Source organism: Fusarium coffeatum (genome assembly GCF_003316985.1).
Source record: "Fusarium coffeatum strain FIESC_28 chromosome Unknown BRIP53273_contig_207, whole genome shotgun sequence".
Taxonomy (NCBI): domain Eukaryota; kingdom Fungi; phylum Ascomycota; class Sordariomycetes; order Hypocreales; family Nectriaceae; genus Fusarium; species Fusarium coffeatum.
The window spans coordinates 1-16,805 of NW_022158000.1; the positions used below are offsets into that span (position 1 = coordinate 1).

Here is a 16,805-nt window from a genome sequence, read left to right on the forward strand (position 1 = left end):
AAAAAAAAAAAAAAAAAAAACGCAAAAACGCAGGAGCCTGAGAAGGAGAAGGAGAAGGAGAAACACAGGAGAGAAAGAGAGAAGGGGCGACCAAAAGACTACCTGCCTTTCTCTCTGGGTCATCACAACGCAGGGAGAGAGAAGGAGCAACAAGGAGACCAAGTGCGAAGTCAAAACAAAGCTTTCGGGCTAATATCAAAAGTGCCCAGACTTTGACCATCGCGTCTCCGCCATCTCCATCCCCCAATCCCCATACTCATCTCCATACCCATTCATACTGTTACCTTACAGTGCATACCCTACCCTACTCCTTCTTTGCAGCACGCACTTCATTGTACAGTACCGCTTGGATACGGAACCACCGTTACGATCCCACTTACGATTATTCTGGAGCTGTTGTTTTCTTCTCTGCCGTGTGACCCCCCAGAAAATCACCATCCCGGACGCCAGATAACCACGAATCGCCCTAAACCATGACGACGGCCCCGTCTTCGGGCTCTTCTCGGCCTGCAACTCTATCTGCATCAGAATCAGCACCAACGCAAGACTCATCGTCATCTGCCGGGGAAGTCCCTATCGTTCCTACTGTGGAGGTTCAGCACTTGGCCCGCTTTGAGTTCAGTGATGCTGGTACAAAGGTTCTTATGGTGGAATGGTATCCCGATGCCGTTCCAGGCCCCGCTGCATCTGCCGATCCTTCCACCAACTCCTCCGGTGTGAACTCTGCTCCGGCTACCGATAAGGTCTCCGCAACGGGGCCGGCTTCGGACTCTGCTCCGGAGGAAAACATAGACACCGTCGACAACGCCTCCTGGCAAGTGTCATGGCCCGGCAAGTCTACTAATCTTCCTGCACCCGATCTTGAACCTGCTCCGGACGCGGGAACTTCCCCTGAGTCCTCAACTCGACGACGTCGCCGCCGGGTCTTCTTTCTGCTTCCAGCCAATGCCACTGTTCCTTCTACCATCACCATCACCCCGCCCGGCGCGCCCAGCTTGAACCTTAAGCCATTACCGGCTATCTTTCCCCCCGGCCTTGCCGCTGATCCAGGAAATCGAGGAGTTCTGCACACATTGTGGGCCCGGCAACGGCTGGCAGCAATAGATCGTGAGATCGCAGATGAGTTACGCAACAATGCCGAGGGTGTAGGGGTTGAAATCGCACTCGAAGAGAGGAGATGGATTCTCGAAACATTCATCAATCCACCTCAGTTACCTGCTGATTCACACCCTCATCCGGCAGCCACCCGTTCAACAACGGGCCGTTTAGGAGATAAACTCAAGGGTCTCAAGCTGGCTACATCACCTGCAGATCTAACGCCCAGCACAACAGGTACACATATGTCCTTTTATTCCATTTTTATTACATCAACTGAACTAACATTGCGCAATGTAGCCAACACCTTCATGAGTCCTATAAGCCAGTCTCATCCATTTCAACCCCAAGGCCGTGATATTGCTGTATCTTCCCATGAAGCCATGTCCACCAATGCACCTGCAGGCCCCATCTCACTCAACGCTGCACTACATGGCGATATCATCACTGCTGCTTCGGCGCCTGCCAGATCTATGGGGCACGATGACGACGACGGTCTATTTGCTTTGCCCATGAGCCCTCGTAGTCCAGATATGAAGAAGAGTCCTTTCAGTGCTTTGTAATATCAGGTATATACCTTTGTTATGTTTGGATTCGATAGGCAGATGGGAAATCTTGGACGATTTAGGAACACATCAGAAGATACCCATGTTGTAGAAGCGTTGATTGCAGTGCCGATATGGTGCTTGGCAGCACATGATGAAGCTATTGTTTAATAGTAACAGATGCAGAACTGTGAAGTAATTGTTTATCGACGAGTCGTAGTGAGCTGGTTATACAGAGTGCCTATGACATGTCAACACATCTTCATAACTTATTGAGGTTGGTCTTGAATAAATACAACACAGGGCAAACTCAGTAATTGTGCTGTTAACATCAAGTACTCGCTTCATATCAAAGTCCAGATTTCTCATCTCCATCCTCCCACACGACCTTCATCCCATCTCTGCTTCCTCTCCTGCCTTAGGTAAAACTGCACCTTGGCCTCCCGGTATCTACGCACCCAATCTGTAACCTCTCTTTCCGTCGCTGCTACACCCTCTCCCTCACCCTCAAGAAAGCTCTCTTCCATAGCCTCACATACTAATGCCTGCTCCTGCACACCTTGTCCTAATTGCTGGTACAGCGCCGAGGGCGAGAACGGCGCCAACGCGTGGTCCATATCAGACTGCTTCTGCCGCCATTGTCGTTCGAGTGTATGTGTTGAGAGAAGCTGCGCCTGTGTCGATGCGCGCTGGTGCGATAACCGTGCTTCCATATCTGTAAGTTGGCTTGCGAGCTCAATGTTCTCGTTAAGCGCGGCTGATAGAGCCTGATGCGAGGCTTGTAGAGATGGGTGAATAGACTCGGGGGAGTGTGTCAGAGCATTGAGTAGATCTGGATTCGCGAGCAGCTCAGCTAAGTCTTGTTTTCTGATGAAATCAGTCAGCGCAAGGGCCCTCAAGTTTATTCAGTCATGACGTACGACTTATCCTGCAATATTCGAGGAAGCCATTGATCGCCTGGGTCGGGTATGGATGTCGGCGCAGGATTCACATTATTAGATGGGATGCGGCCTTCGGATGGTGGAGGGACGCCGGCTGAGGTTGGTGTCGCAATGCGACTCGTCTCATGGCTACCAGGTTTGGGAGGCGGAACAGGAGGTGTTGCGCCTTGCAGCTCTGATGCGAAGCTCGCCATTGGTGTTGTCGCGGTTATTTGGTGCGTGTGATATATAGTCTTCGGGTACAGCTGTAATATGGAAAGAATTCTTGATGACGTTGCTGCTTCGTTGAGGTTTGTTGGAGGTTGAAGATGGAGGTAGAATGTGGGGGAAGCTCCTACTTGGGTGGCTTGACATGGATCCGTGTCGTGCATGGTCCGTGACGTGGCTTTGAGCCAGTTTGATATCAGCAACACTAAAGTTAAACCACATCGATTTGTATCAGGACATGATTGGGTAACGGAATAGATAGGTAATTTCTTCATTAAGTTAATGCCATCCTGCTCATATTTTACGGACACTCCTCGCCCCAAATGTTTTACAATTCATGTCCCTGTCCGCCTTTCAAAGAGATACTTTCAGTATACAACGCCCAACAGATGAAGCGATCGGTCGTCAATAAGCTGACGAACGATCAATTATGGAAGAGAAAGATGAAACCTCTCCTTATGGCTTGACAGACCATAGGTCTCGAGACCAACCCAACTCCCGTACCTTCTTGCTGCTGCTGCCAGTCGTTCTTCTCTCACCAGTAGTGCTGATAGCCAACGCCTTACTGCACGCCGCGAATACCTCTACTAGCTCCTTCATTCGCCCAGCTTCCACAAACGCTGTCGAAAGATCGGAGTCACGCTCTGCAATGATAGAGGCGAGCTCCATGCATTCCAAAAGGTTGTCCCGGGACAAGCCGGTGCCTGCGAAGTGCAGCGTACCGATATATGCCAGGACTGTCTCGGGGAGATAAGCCTGACGAAGGTCTTGTAATTCTTGATCACCTTCTGCTTGATTGTTAGTTTAGGCGGAGTTTTTGAAGTGTGTATTGACGTACCCTCAATGCCCACCAAGAGCCAGTTCTTAAGCAAAGGTTGCATGTTCTCCTTGGTGTTCTTGACCTCCTCCCCTATAGCAGGCCAGAACCCAGCCTTCTTCTTTTGCTCCCTGCGACCTGTTAGCAACATGATCATACGCATCTTTGCGTATAAGACGTACTCATTTGTAAGCTCAGCCAACGATGCAACTGTCTCGAGGCTATCGAGGGCTCGTACTAAATACTCGAGTTCACGGAATTTGCGGGCATCTGAGAGTGCTTGCTGTGCTGTCACGTCACGAATTCCTCTCCGTTCAAGCTGCTTCGCCCAGAATTCAGGAGCGTCTTCGTACATATCCGTCTCATCACCACTATCTTCTGTGGCTGCCTGCAAAACATCCGCAAAAGGCACACGTTTCATCAACTGGCGAGCAGCGTTGAGGTGCATGTTTTCTACCAAATCGTTAGTGCCCGAGTCGATTCTATAAAGGGAGGAACTCACGCAAAAAGAACTTGTAGATTTTAGTTCCCATCGTGAAGACACTTGGCCATGTTTCTTGCACAAGTAGGAGCCATTCTAATGATCGGATAAGGTTTTCGTGCGCTGTGTCGATAAACCTCTCATCATCACCGAAGAAGTCTGCTCGTACAGGTCGACCCAGTCGTGCTGTAGGTGGACCAGCAGCAATGATGCTGAAAGATCCCTTGGCCGGGCATCCTTGCTGCGCTGGGCCCAAGTCATCATACATCAACCACGCTTGGGTTTTGACGAATTGAAGCACATCAATGCCAGCCTTCTTGATAAGTTTGAGCTGCAACAAACGTTGCTGATTATCACTCTCCGGGATAAGGTTGTAGCTCAGCACCTCATATGACCGAGGAGGCTCTAGGACTGAGCAGTAAAGCGGTATTAACTCCTGGAGTTGGGCAAGACGCAGGTAATTGGCATAGCCAGCGAGAAGGTTCTGCTGAGCACGCCTTACCCCCGAATCGGAAGAGGCAGGGGCGAGTGAATCATCATTGGAGTGGAGCTTATCGAGTAAGTTGATGAGAAGGTAGATGTGTGCAACGATTCGCAATCCGTAGTGTTGGGTAGACTGGAAAAATCTCTCTTTGTTCAGCTCAACGTTTTCGGGCTCCCACCTAAACAGCATTGATTCGCTCTGATTCGCGTTCGAGGATATGATTACGCCCTGCTCATAAAGATGCCTTCCAATGTCTTTGGAAACCAGTGACGCCTGCAAAGCCTTGTTAGGCTCGTTGGCTTCAGCCCGAATTTGGGGATTAGACTCCAAGGCCCGAATGAGACGCTTGTCAACCGTCTCTGGATCACCGTGGAACTGGACAGCGTCGAAGGAGGGAAAGGATTGTGTTAGGTTGGAAGCCACATCGGGTGGGCATTGTCCGAGGATGTAATTATCCAGTTGCGTGCGCACTAGAGCATTGTAATTGGCAAAGAGAAAATCGTCCCATGTTAGTGCAATTTTCTCGACAGTTGAAATGTCTCCGGAGAGAACGCCATACACTGCACGTTCATAATCATCGCAGCCACCGGATCGAGACAAACTGAAGCACATTCGCCTCCATAGAGCAAGCGATGCCGGGTTGGTGTTAGAAAACGCTTGGGTGTCGTCGGTCGAGATAAGTACGGCAGATGTGGAAATAGCTCGCCACATCTCTGTTCGCTCCTGGCACCATTCGCGAATAGTCTCCAGGCTAGACCCTCGGCGGAGGTGCTCGAAGCAGCCTAGCCAGATAGCCCTCTCGAAATACTCGTCCTGGGGCTCAAGCTTTCGTCCTTGGCGAGTCACGGCATCCGGGTCTAACTGTGTCACCAGAGGTGAGCCATCAGAGTTGGTGAACGAGGTTGCAACACCTGGTGCTTGACGATCGAGAAGATGTGGCCAAGCCGTAACGCTCTTGCGAAGCTTGATTTGTGAGCGGGTGTGAAGCCAACCATGGGCGATGATGTCGCCCCGATCGGCATTCTGTTGGAGCTCGCGCGCAAGTTCGTCAATATCCGGGCCAGAAGCAGCATTGTTCTGAAGCCATTGTATAACGGCTTGTCGTTCGCGCGCCGATGGGTCGCTCGCAAGAAAGTTTCCAAGCAGGTCTTCTGAGTCCTGAGAGCTGTGTTTCGTGCCCAAAGCTTCTTGGGAGGCTTCGGAGCTCGAATACCTCAATGGAAGAAGTCGGCGTAGTAAATCCCATGTTTGTGCTTCCTTTTCGAGGCGTTTGATGAGCTCTGCTGATGCAGGGTTGCTATTAGCAGGATCGACCTCATCCGTATCCATGTCTACATCATCTTGTCCGTCACGCATCATGCGCGGTCGCACCTGGGCTAGACGTCGAAGAGCATTCTCGTAGTACTTTCGTGGGAGGTCGAGAATTCGTTCCTGTCGCTCTTCGATGGAAAGTTGAGGAGAGAGGCAGTCGTCAAGCGCGTTGGCGAACTCTTCAACCTCGGGGCCCGCCTCGTAAGACAGGAAATTCTCTGGCTCTATGAGCGCCATATCGAAGGATTATATTCTATCGTCGTGGGGGTATTAAGTCGAATATGCGTGTTTGTAGACGTAAGGAGAACGAGCGGCTTGGGCAATCGACCCTGCTCGGCGGATTTGGCCGTCGGGTCAAATGTGTTGATCGGTCAAGATCGCATGCATACCCTGAGAGGGTGCCGGTACTGGAGTCGCGCGTGTGATGTAGTTGCCAAAGTAAAAAATGTAGCGGCCTCGCGATGGTTGTTGTGGAAGCTCGCGCAAGTTGATGCTCCAAGACAAAACTAAAGAATTGCTGCTAGGTTGTTTTGGTTGCTACTTCACTGGCGCGCCAGAGCTCACTTTTCGGCAGGTACGTATCTCTTCTACTGCCAGGGCAGCCATTGAGTGCGCTAAAACAGCCGCGAGTGGGCGCGCGCGTATTGTACAGTGTGTAAGTATCTTATCTCACACTACACACTGTCATTCCTCAAGTACGTCTCCACTCAGCAGCAAATTTGATTTCCATTTCTCTTCTTCTCTATCATAATGTCATCGGCATTCCTATTAGAGTCTCGGAACAAGCACTCAATGCTTGTTCAGGTCCATGAGGCCTCTTGCGTGCTCAAGGATCGCCTAGAAGAAATTCGGCGCTTTTCATCTCAGTTGCCAGCGTTACCCAAACCGGCGGACACACCATAAGACGAGCGTTACATATCATTTTCCTTCCTCCCGGAGTTGCTTCATCTTTAGCTTTAGCAGATTGGGCTTCGGACAGCTCACGGTAGATGCTTCTTCACCGTAGCGGGCGTAAAAGGCTTCGCAGCATTCGTAGAGCTGCTTGATTGCAGTCTGGCACTTGGCCTCGTTATATCCATTACTCGTGAGACAATCTGGCAGCAATTCAGTTAGATATATGGTCATACTGAGTTTTCTCTTAACTGGAGATCATACTCTGAATGGCGCACTGGCACGGAAACGAGTTAGTTCAAGCTGCTGTGCAATTTTGTAAAACTTACTGCTCGTGGGTGACAAGCTGGCTTGGCCTCGACGTCGTCCTTTGGCGCCTTAATTCAAGCTCATTAGCGATTGCTGAAGGCAACAACGAGGTTGAATTGGGAGAGGCGTACCATTGGTGTGTTCGTTTCACAGTACCAAGTGTCAAAATGTAATAGCCAGTTGGCAGTTGATGTTGTTCCAGTGGGAATATATCCAATGGTCGGCTTTATTGGGCAATCGGTCTGTGGTATCTTATATGCGTAACAGGATATGATAGAATCTGAAACATAATAGGTTCTGACAGCAAAATAAACGATCCTGGAAGAGTAGTGTGCTAATTGCTAGCGAGGACTGATGTCATGAGTGTTCCAAGTCTGCCCGTTGAGTGCCCATCCTGGCAACATAGCTAAGCAACAAACCAGCAGTGAAAGTCAAGTCCTTTGTGATCACCATCATTATACATGTCTTAATGAAATAACAAAAACCAACTTATTATGTCATATAACTAAAGAGATCCCTTCCAATTACCTGTCATGGACTGTTAATCAGAGATAGGCACATGGGAACATTGTGTTCGATATTGATATAGGGTAAGTAAGAGCCTAATCACTGGCAGGAACTTCCACTGCTTTCCAGTGACAGAACAATGACAGTGCCGTTAGAGTTGCTGCTCCCCACCTCGCCAGCTGGAGGCCCCTACAGCTGCTGGAGTGACAGCAGTACGCGTGAGGAGGCTGGTGTGAGGGTTTCTGCTGGAAGAGTGCGACGAATGATACATCCATAGGCAGGTATAACCTTAAGCTGGACAGTCGCCCAGGCAGCCTGGGTGGGCTGCATTCACCTTGTCGAGGCGCATCACGCTTTCTGATAGTCTTTTCACTCCCACCAACAAACCCTTCCATCTCTGTTTCTGCCTTTACACTTTTTCTTCCATTCCCACCCACGGAACATTTTTCGTATCTACCCTCGGAGCCTCGAACCTTTGACAGGCATTCAGATCACCACCCCCACTTGCCTGACCTCACTTACCACTTTCAACCACCATCGTGCAAAGGTACACCACTGTCTTTTCTCTGACGTCTTGCCACGCCATTAATCTTCTGCTTCATTCCGCGCCACCGCTGACATTATTCGAATATTAGAGAACCTTCAAAAATAAACTACGAACAAATCCATAACAATGTCCGACGACAACGCAAACGGCACACCTGGCGAGCAGGCCCCTGCGAACTCGGAACACCTTAACATCAAGGTGACAGACAACAACAACGAGGTCTTCTTCAAGATCAAGCGCACCACCAAGCTCGAGAAACTGATGGGCGCCTTCTGCGAACGCCAGGGCAAGGCCACCAGCTCCGTGCGATTCCTCTTCGATGGCACGCGAGTTCAGCCCACGGACACACCGGATGCGGTTCGTATTACCTCCTTAACCACGCGCCTGCCTGGTGTAAACCGACGGCGTGGGTTAAATGGAAGAGTTTGGATGTGCTGACTGATTACTGTTTCTAGCTCGAGATGCAAGACGGCGACACCCTCGAAGTTCACCAGGAGCAGGTTGGAGGATATTTGCTGTAGGGGAGGAGACCGGAGGTATCACGAGAGGGGCATCGCGGAGAGGCGAATTGACCAAGCAACCTGGTCTTGAACTGGATTTCGATCGTCACTGGTTGAATCTATTGGCTTTACGTACCTCTGATGATAGCGAGACTGAAGCCAGAAGTCGATGACTTACCCACGACTGAGATAATATAACCTGACTAGCTTACGATTTCATTGCTCCCATAGGGATTGAAGTGGTAGATTCCTTCACGCATGTGTGTTTTTAATAAGACGCGGTGGCTTGGATCTGCCGGGACATGGATGTATGTGCATACACCAGGGACTGATCTGCTATGCTTGTTTTTTATGTCGAGTCGTTAACACAATGTCACACGAAGAGGAAAAAAGCAAAGATTGATATGAAACAGACCGAACCGAACCGTGTATTTGCCATTCTAATAAAAGTCACTCACTATACGCGCCTGGGCTTCCATCCCATCCAGTATCACTTGCCAAAGCATACACTTTATATGACCAGGTCTCCCCTCGCTCAACACTCCTTTTCGCCCGTAAAACCACAGGAACCAACATTATGCAGACGGACGATACAAACAGCAAAACAAGACATGCCTGCAAAACAGAGAAGCGGAAAACGAAGTTCATTAAAAGCACACTACCGAAAAAGAAACAATGTTCGGTAAATATCAAAACACGCACGCCAAAATTCACAATCATGATCATCATTACGCTTTGAGTTCCATTGCTCGGCAGCCAGTGCAGAGTACGATGGTGCCCTCAGGCACATGCTTGGTGAAGATTTGGCCATCATCAAAACTGCCCTGACACTCAGCGCACCGGAAGCAGTGCTCATGCCATTCTCCGCCCAAGGCTTGAATGTACTGTCCAATGACAGCTATACGACACTTTCTGCATTTCGGTGCTCGCCGCTCGGTGCGCTTCGTCTGGCAATTGATGCACCACGCGTAGCCATCCTTCTCGATATGTGTCATACCGTGTTCAAACGGATCACCGCACTCAGCACAGAAAAAATGTCCGTAGTGCCAATGAGCACCGAGGGCGACAATATGCTCACCAAGAATAGGGGTTTGGCAGTGCTTACAGCGCGGAGCGAACAGCTCATGCCAGTCAAGATGGCAAAAGAATCGTAGGCGTTCGTCTCCGTCTTCAGCCATGGTCTTTCCTGGTTCCTCATCAAGAACCTCGCCGGCCGCGCGGCGTTTGATGCGATCGAGTCGTTCTTGACGGAGATGGTCGGGCTCATGGCTGATTTCCATCGCCTGTAGATTAGTACCACAGGTATAGCAGCTGAAGCATTGCGGATGGAATCGTTCGTTACCTCCCGCGAGAGCCACGAACCGTCCATCGATAGGGAAACCGCATTCGTGACAGATCGTCACAGCTCGCCTGGTGCTGCCGGGAGCTGGGGACCAGTGTCCACGAGGCTTCTGGGCAGTTCGAGGACCTCCTTTGGCAGTCCTTGGGTCAGGGAGTGGGCGGGCGCGGGTGGTTGGTTCGTCGCTAGGCGTTACGATGGCAGGGATGCCCCCGTCGTTGCTGGAAGGCTCATCTATAGCGATGCTCGGGACGTTGATCGAAGGCACCGAGCCTCGAGGACCCTTGTCCGTCTCATCTACGCAAATCGACGGGACTTGCGCTCCTTTCGACGCCCGGGGCATCGACGTACTTTCCTCCGCCACAACGATACTAGGTACCGCCATGGGTTTCTCGGGCTGGTTGAACGACGAGGAGGATCTGCTTGGGGCTGCCGGGAGCGACCGATCTGGGGTGGTATCAGTGGACTCGTCCGGGGGATGCCAGTTGGCGTCGAAGCTTACAATGGGCCGTCCCGGACTGTCACTGACGGCGGTGGGTTCCGGTAGATTGGAGCTGCGATCTTTCAACCGCATGCTTGTTGCTGCACGGATGTCCTGGCTTCGGACTTCCATACCATTCTTCCTCTCCACCTTGTCGTCAACAGGGACGGAGCCCTCGCTCGAGCGGTTGCTGGTGTATAATGGGTTGCGCGACCGCGTCGGAGGGTTGCGGTATATTTCAACTCGCTCCATGGGCTTTGGCTTTGCGGCCTCCTGGGATGCCTCGAACCGGACGCGGTTCGTCGAGGTCTGAGCTCGGTTGCCGAGTTTCTCTGGGGACGTACGACCGGAGATGCCCATGTCCGTGGAGGTCGTGGCTTCAGGTTCTTCCCAGATCTGATCCTCAGAGAAGGGTCGACCGACCTCTCCGCTAATGTTCCTCTTCAGACTGTGACGACGTTGGTCAGGCGTTCGACGGCCAATGCTGCCATATGTTTTGTTTTTGCTAGTTGACCGCTCGACAGGTTGTCGCTGTTCTAGGTCGGAACGGCTATCACGCACGTTGCGCTCAACCTCGCCCTCTCCTTCTGACAAGTTGCCCTCGCATGGGCCAATACTAGCAGTACGAGCATGGGCGTAGCTATTCTTTCTGAGGTGTGGCTTATAGCGATAGGGCCCATCAGGACGAGGAGGCGGTGTGCCGTGCTGATGTTGCCAGACAAGTTCTGCAGCTTCGTCGAGAGCAGCATTGTATAGACGAGTATCATCGTCTGGCGTCTCTTGAACAGGCGATTTAGAACCCTTTCTGATGTCCATCTCTTCCATAGCGTCGCGCAACGAACTTGCCTCCTCTTTCTCCATCCATCTCTGACCTCGCTCCATGTAAGTGCCTGAAGGAACTACATCTGAGGGGCTCAAAGGGTTCACTGGTGATGCTGAATAATAGTCGGGGGTTTTCCTGCTGATTGTAGATAATCGTGAGGCGACACTAGCCCCAGCGATGCTGGGGCTCATTGATTCCTTGCGATCAAGTGTGTGGGGGGCGCTTTCTGGAGGAGTAGCAAAGTCAGGCGTAAATCGGCCCGTACTATGGCGATGCAAGCTCGAACGGCTTGGTACTGGTCGTGCGCCGGCGGGTTGAGGTCGTGCACCTCCAGGTCTCGCAACTCGGTTTGAGCGTAAGCCCGCAAGGTAGGTAGCTGTTCAGTAGAGGACAGTATTAGTCAAGAATGATTGTTCTTGTTCCCATTTACGATACCATACCGAATTGATCATCCGTCATGTACGAAGGCTCGTTCGCCGCCGCCGAGGTTGGCATCTTTGCCGTTGCGCTTCCGCGAGGGAGGATATGAATAGAAAACTAATGAATGTCGAAAAGAATATGCTGTCCGGCAGAGTAAAAAGATTGAAAAGGGAGGATAGATAGCAGGGAGGGAGGTATTTGACAAGGTATAGAGAGCGATAACAGATCGATACGAGCGTGATACTTTTAACGGCTGGTCGCGAATCGAGCTGGCTGGGGTTGACCAGGCAACGGAAGTTGAATGGTGGTTGGGTTGCGTCAGAGCATCACCAGCAGCAACAAAAGGCTTTTGTCTAAGAATGAGAGACCAAGATGATAACTGATGATCTCATTGACCCAATGCTTTCTTTCAGGTGCGGTTGTTGTAGTTTGTTACAAGGGGTCTTTGAATTGGTAGCCGTTATTTATTGTACAGAATTTTCCACCGCCATCTGCCAGGTTCTCATCCATGATAGGTAGTAGCTACTGCCTACTAACCCAGTACATACATACAGTAGTAGGCACGTAGGTACAGTTTTCCAGCGGGGAGCTTTGATGTGTATTGCTCTCATTTGCTGAAACACCTACTTAGTAATAAGAAGCAAGGTGTTGGCACCATAGTCGTTGTTTCACTTATTAACACATGTAAAGATTGAATAGAGAGAGTCACACTCTCCATACCTATCTGCATCATTCCTTGACACCCTTTTCAGCTTCTGGCGCCGCCTTTTCAGTTGAGGGCGGTGGAGATTGGGCAAAGCCAAGGTTCTTGAAATCGTCCCTGGCCATCAGGTTTCTAAAATACCCGTTGTTATTAGCCCGTTTTGCTCCGTCCAATACCGAGAGATTTGCGTCATGACTTGAAAGTGACTTGGGAGTTGATTGAGGCTCACCTATCCATTCTGCATGAAAGATATGCTTTTGCTAGGTCGCGACATTCTTCGTCATTCATGCCTCGCACCTTTTTCATACATGAAAGGTATTTTGTCATGACAGTCTTGCACTCGCCTGCAATTGATTAATTGTTGAGTGCACAGCTATTTCTTCTGAGTTGCGTTGCTCACCATCATGATCAAGAGGAAAGCTTCCACGCTGCGGTCTGATAGATCACAGAAACATATTTCAGTCAGGTTCTCTTAACAACGACATGCAATGAATGACTCACGGCGTGGGCTTGGTCGTTGGCAACGGACCGGGACTACCAAAAGTACTCATGTTTTTGTATCGCGCTGGTCTCTTGATTGATCCTTACAATCAACCTCATTCATTTCATCTTGTTCGAAAAGTCAGGCGACTTGTGGCGAACCCCGATAGAGCAACCTCTAATGGATAACAACATGTTTTTTAAGGTGTGGCTAGTGACGTGGCACGGCCTTTCCCCGAGATCGCTAGCCAATTGTGAGGGATTTCAGTGGTCAGTGCACTAAAGATCGCCTAGAACCAGGCATCATAATGCCTAGAAAGAGCTTCCACAAAGGCATTATGCAAGTACACGTGAATCTCCTCTAAACCATCCAGCTCGAGCCATCCAATCCGTTCTGCAGCACGGACGGGCCCCATCCATGTCTATTAGCGTCTTTCCCCTGCCCGCGTAGAAGCAGAGCAAAGCAAAGCCACCTCAGACCAACCCAAGCCTGCCTGAGTTTGAGTCTGAGCCTGAACCAGAACCAGTCCATCCAAGTCAATCCCAGACCTAGACCGAACCGCATGAACTGTCGGAACTGACGTCGGATTTTTGAATTTTAGCGACGACGCGCGCATTATTCAAAACTTCCTCCGTCTCCTTGTCCTTGTCCTGGGTTTCGTGACGGACTCCTGAATAGACCCTGATCTTTGACTGTCTGTTCTGTCCTGTCCTGTTGTTTTTGGCATCTCTCCATCTCGCTCGCTCGCTTCGACCGCCCGTCACAAATTCGGCCTCCCAACCACCATGGCTGCTCTCGGCGAGGATTTGCTCACCACGGTCAACAAGCTGCAGGATTTGGTGTTCAACACCATCGGCAGTGACTCTTTGGACCTCCCTCAGATTGTATGCGTTTTTTGCTAGGCGAATTGATCGTTCTGGCCTTGACTGACCGCATATTTAGGTTGTTGTCGGTTCCCAGTCCGCGGGCAAATCTTCCGTACTTGAAAACATCGTCGGTCGAGACTTTCTACCGCGCGGAGCCGGTATCTGCACTCGTCGTCCTCTGATTCTCCAGCTCATCAACGTTGACGACGATGAAAACGCTCCCGACCCTTCAGCCGATCCTTATCGATCCCCTGGCGCTGCTCGCCGTTCCGAGTGGGCAGAGTTCCACCATATCCCCAACCGGAGATTCAACGACTTTGGCGACGTTAAGCGCGAGATTGAGAATGAGACATCCCGAGTTGCCGGTAACAACAAGGGTATTAACCGACAACCCATCAACCTCAAGATCTATTCTCCTCACGTCCTTAACTTGACCCTAGTGGATCTTCCTGGTCTAACCAAGGTGAGCATCCTTGTGTTGGCGATCTTGATGGCCTTCCCTCTTGTCTTTGATCATTCGTACTGATTGTTCTATAACGCAGGTTCCTATTGGCGATCAACCCACAGATATCGAGAAGCAGACTCGAAACCTCATTTCCGAATACATCGCCAAGCCCAACAGTATCATCCTTGCGGTCTCTCCCGCCAACGTCGACATCGTCAACTCCGAGGCCCTCAAGCTCGCCCGTCATGTCGACCCTCTTGGCCGAAGAACCATTGGTGTTCTGACCAAGGTTGATCTCATGGACCATGGCACCAACGCACTGGACATTCTCTCCGGCCGTGTTTATCCTCTGAAGCTTGGTTTCATCGGCGTGGTCAACCGATCGCAGCAGGATATCCAAGGAAACAAGCCTATGGAGGATGCTCTTCAGGCCGAGACCGACTTTTTCAAGCACCACCCTGCCTACCGTAACATCTCCACACGATGCGGCACTCACTACCTGGCCAAGACCCTTAACACCACTCTCATGGGCCACATCCGTGAGCGTTTGCCTGACATCAAGGCTCGGCTCAACACCCTTATGGGCCAGACGCAGCAGGAGTTGGCTAGCTACGGTGACATGCACTTTAGCGGAAAAGAGCACCGCGGCTCTCTTATCCTCCAGCAGATGACACGCTTCGCAAACTCTTTTATCTCTTCTATCGACGGTACTTCGACCGAGATTTCTACCAAAGAGCTTTGTGGTGGTGCTCGTATCTACTATATCTTCAACTCTGTGTTTGGTAGCTCTCTTGATACGATTGACCCTACCTCCAACCTGTCCGCCCTTGACATCCGGACAGCAATCCGAAATTCGACTGGTCCTCGACCAAGTCTTTTTGTTCCCGAGATGGCTTTCGATCTTCTTGTTAAGCCTCAGATCAAGCTTCTCGAAATTCCTAGCCAACGTTGTGTTGAGCTTGTCTACGAAGAGCTTATCAAAATTTGCCATACTTGTGGTTCTACCGAGCTCTCACGATACCCTCGGCTCCAAGCTAAACTTATCGAGACTGTGTCAGACTTGCTCCGCGAGCGACTTGGCCCTGCTTCGTCATATGTCGAATCTCTCATCTCTATCCAGCGCGCCTACATCAATACTAACCACCCTAACTTCCTTGGCGCCGCCGCCGCCATGAGCAACGTAGTCAGCGCTAAGCAGGAGCGGGAGCGGAAAAGGCTGATCCAGGAGGAACGGGAGCGTCGTGAAAAGAGGCGTCTTCAGGAGCTCGAGGTTGAGGGTGATGGTCCCGAGGGCGAGGATGGTGTCAATGGACCAGAGAAGCCTGAAAAGACCAAATCAGGAAGGACCAAGGCCACAAAGCAGCCTCACCGTAGCATATCGCCTGCCTCCTCAGTCCGTGAGAACGGAACCTCCAGCCTTGCTGCTCATATGAACGCAACACACCTCAACGGTCTTCGATCAGCCTCACCCGCTCGACTTAACCAACAGGGGCTTGGCGGTGCTCGTGATTCTTTCCTCAACTACTTTTTCGGCAAGGACGGCCAGACTATCGGCGCTCCCCTACCTAGCCCTGGCGCGCTTCCTAACGGACGACATATCAGCCAGAACTCTGAAACCAGTTTCCCTATTGTGCGCCGGGAGAGAGAATTTAACCGGCCCTCAACAGCGACGACAATGGCACCCGAGGACGACTTGTACGACAGGACAGGGAAGAACTACGGTTTAGCCTCCCAAATGGTAAGTTCCGAGGATCTACAGGTGCCTGGCCTACTCTTTTCACACCAAACTAACCCCTACCACCAGGGTGAGTCCGCGGAGCCGGCCATGACGGAACGCGAGGCTATGGAGACAGAACTCATCCGAGCTCTCATCTCTTCTTACTTCAACATTGTCCGCGAGTCCATCGCCGATCAAGTCCCCAAGGCTGTCATGCATCTTCTCGTCAACCACTGTAAGGACGTCGTCCAGAACCGTCTTGTCAGCGAACTCTACAAGGAAACTCTCTTTGAGGAGCTGCTCTACGAGGACGATGGCGTCAAGAAAGAGCGTGAGAAGTGCGAGCGCCTGCTCCAGACTTACCGAGAGGCTGCCAAGATCATTGGCGAGGTGCTGTAGAATCAGCACTGATTTCCTTTCGGTTTATGGTACAGGTCACACCACTGTGTGACTGCGTCGAGTTGAACCCGACAATAATGAAGAAAAGCAAGACCAATCAATAACAGTCAGTCATGCATGGACGGATGAATGAATCGATGGATAGACTCGAAGACAGGCGAAACATAACGTGGAGACACCGGTCAATGTCGATCGCTTTTGATCAAGGGGCTCAGGCTCTTGAATCAATATTGACTGCTCACCAAATGGGCAGGAGGAAGAGAGAAAGAGAACAAGAGAGAGAAGAAAGACAAGAGTGTTGTAATTTTGGTCTTCTCATTTTCATCGTTTTTCTCTTATCTTGTACATCACCAACCGGCATTGGAATTGTGGCCATACTCAGCTTTGTTTCTGATGATGGATAGCTCTCACGAGAATAGATACAAGAGGAGGGCTTGTACGTATGTATCGATGGATGTATGTAAAAAAGCAAATCAAACTCGGCTCGTCGTCTAAC

General features: G+C 50.8%; 6 protein-coding genes across 6 annotated transcripts; 3 read left to right on the forward strand and 3 right to left on the reverse strand.

Moving 5' to 3' along the window:
* Nucleotides 1–473: 473 nt before the first annotated feature.
* FIESC28_08665 (uncharacterized protein) lies at nucleotides 474–1,658 on the forward strand (the record flags this gene model as incomplete). The annotated part of the gene is made up of 2 exons (XM_031162803.1): nucleotides 474–1,332; nucleotides 1,396–1,658. 2 exons carry the CDS (start codon nucleotides 474–476, stop codon nucleotides 1,656–1,658), a joined length of 1,122 nt encoding a protein of 373 aa, XP_031013127.1.
* A 347-nt stretch (nucleotides 1,659–2,005) lies between these two features.
* Nucleotides 2,006–2,775, reverse strand: FIESC28_08666 (uncharacterized protein; the record flags this gene model as incomplete). The annotated part of the gene is made up of 2 exons (XM_031162804.1): nucleotides 2,006–2,507; nucleotides 2,561–2,775. The coding sequence occupies 2 exons, from the start codon at nucleotides 2,773–2,775 to the stop codon at nucleotides 2,006–2,008; spliced, it is 717 nt and encodes a 238-aa protein (XP_031013128.1).
* A 469-nt stretch (nucleotides 2,776–3,244) lies between these two features.
* Nucleotides 3,245–6,118, reverse strand: FIESC28_08667 (uncharacterized protein; the record flags this gene model as incomplete). The annotated part of the gene is made up of 4 exons (XM_031162805.1): nucleotides 3,245–3,579; nucleotides 3,627–3,736; nucleotides 3,788–4,058; nucleotides 4,108–6,118. 4 exons carry the CDS (start codon nucleotides 6,116–6,118, stop codon nucleotides 3,245–3,247), a joined length of 2,727 nt encoding a protein of 908 aa, XP_031013129.1.
* Nucleotides 6,119–8,261: 2,143 nt separating this feature from the next.
* Nucleotides 8,262–8,656, forward strand: FIESC28_08668 (uncharacterized protein; the record flags this gene model as incomplete). The annotated part of the gene is made up of 2 exons (XM_031162806.1): nucleotides 8,262–8,492; nucleotides 8,591–8,656. 2 exons carry the CDS (start codon nucleotides 8,262–8,264, stop codon nucleotides 8,654–8,656), a joined length of 297 nt encoding a protein of 98 aa, XP_031013130.1.
* A 707-nt stretch (nucleotides 8,657–9,363) lies between these two features.
* On the reverse strand, nucleotides 9,364–11,773 carry FIESC28_08669 (uncharacterized protein; the record flags this gene model as incomplete). Its single annotated transcript, XM_031162807.1, has 2 exons — nucleotides 9,364–11,654; nucleotides 11,719–11,773. The coding sequence occupies 2 exons, from the start codon at nucleotides 11,771–11,773 to the stop codon at nucleotides 9,364–9,366; spliced, it is 2,346 nt and encodes a 781-aa protein (XP_031013131.1).
* A 1,894-nt stretch (nucleotides 11,774–13,667) lies between these two features.
* On the forward strand, nucleotides 13,668–16,309 carry FIESC28_08670 (uncharacterized protein; the record flags this gene model as incomplete). The annotated part of the gene is made up of 4 exons (XM_031162808.1): nucleotides 13,668–13,766; nucleotides 13,825–14,211; nucleotides 14,291–15,931; nucleotides 15,998–16,309. 4 exons carry the CDS (start codon nucleotides 13,668–13,670, stop codon nucleotides 16,307–16,309), a joined length of 2,439 nt encoding a protein of 812 aa, XP_031013132.1.
* Between the last annotated feature and the right edge of the window lie 496 nt (nucleotides 16,310–16,805).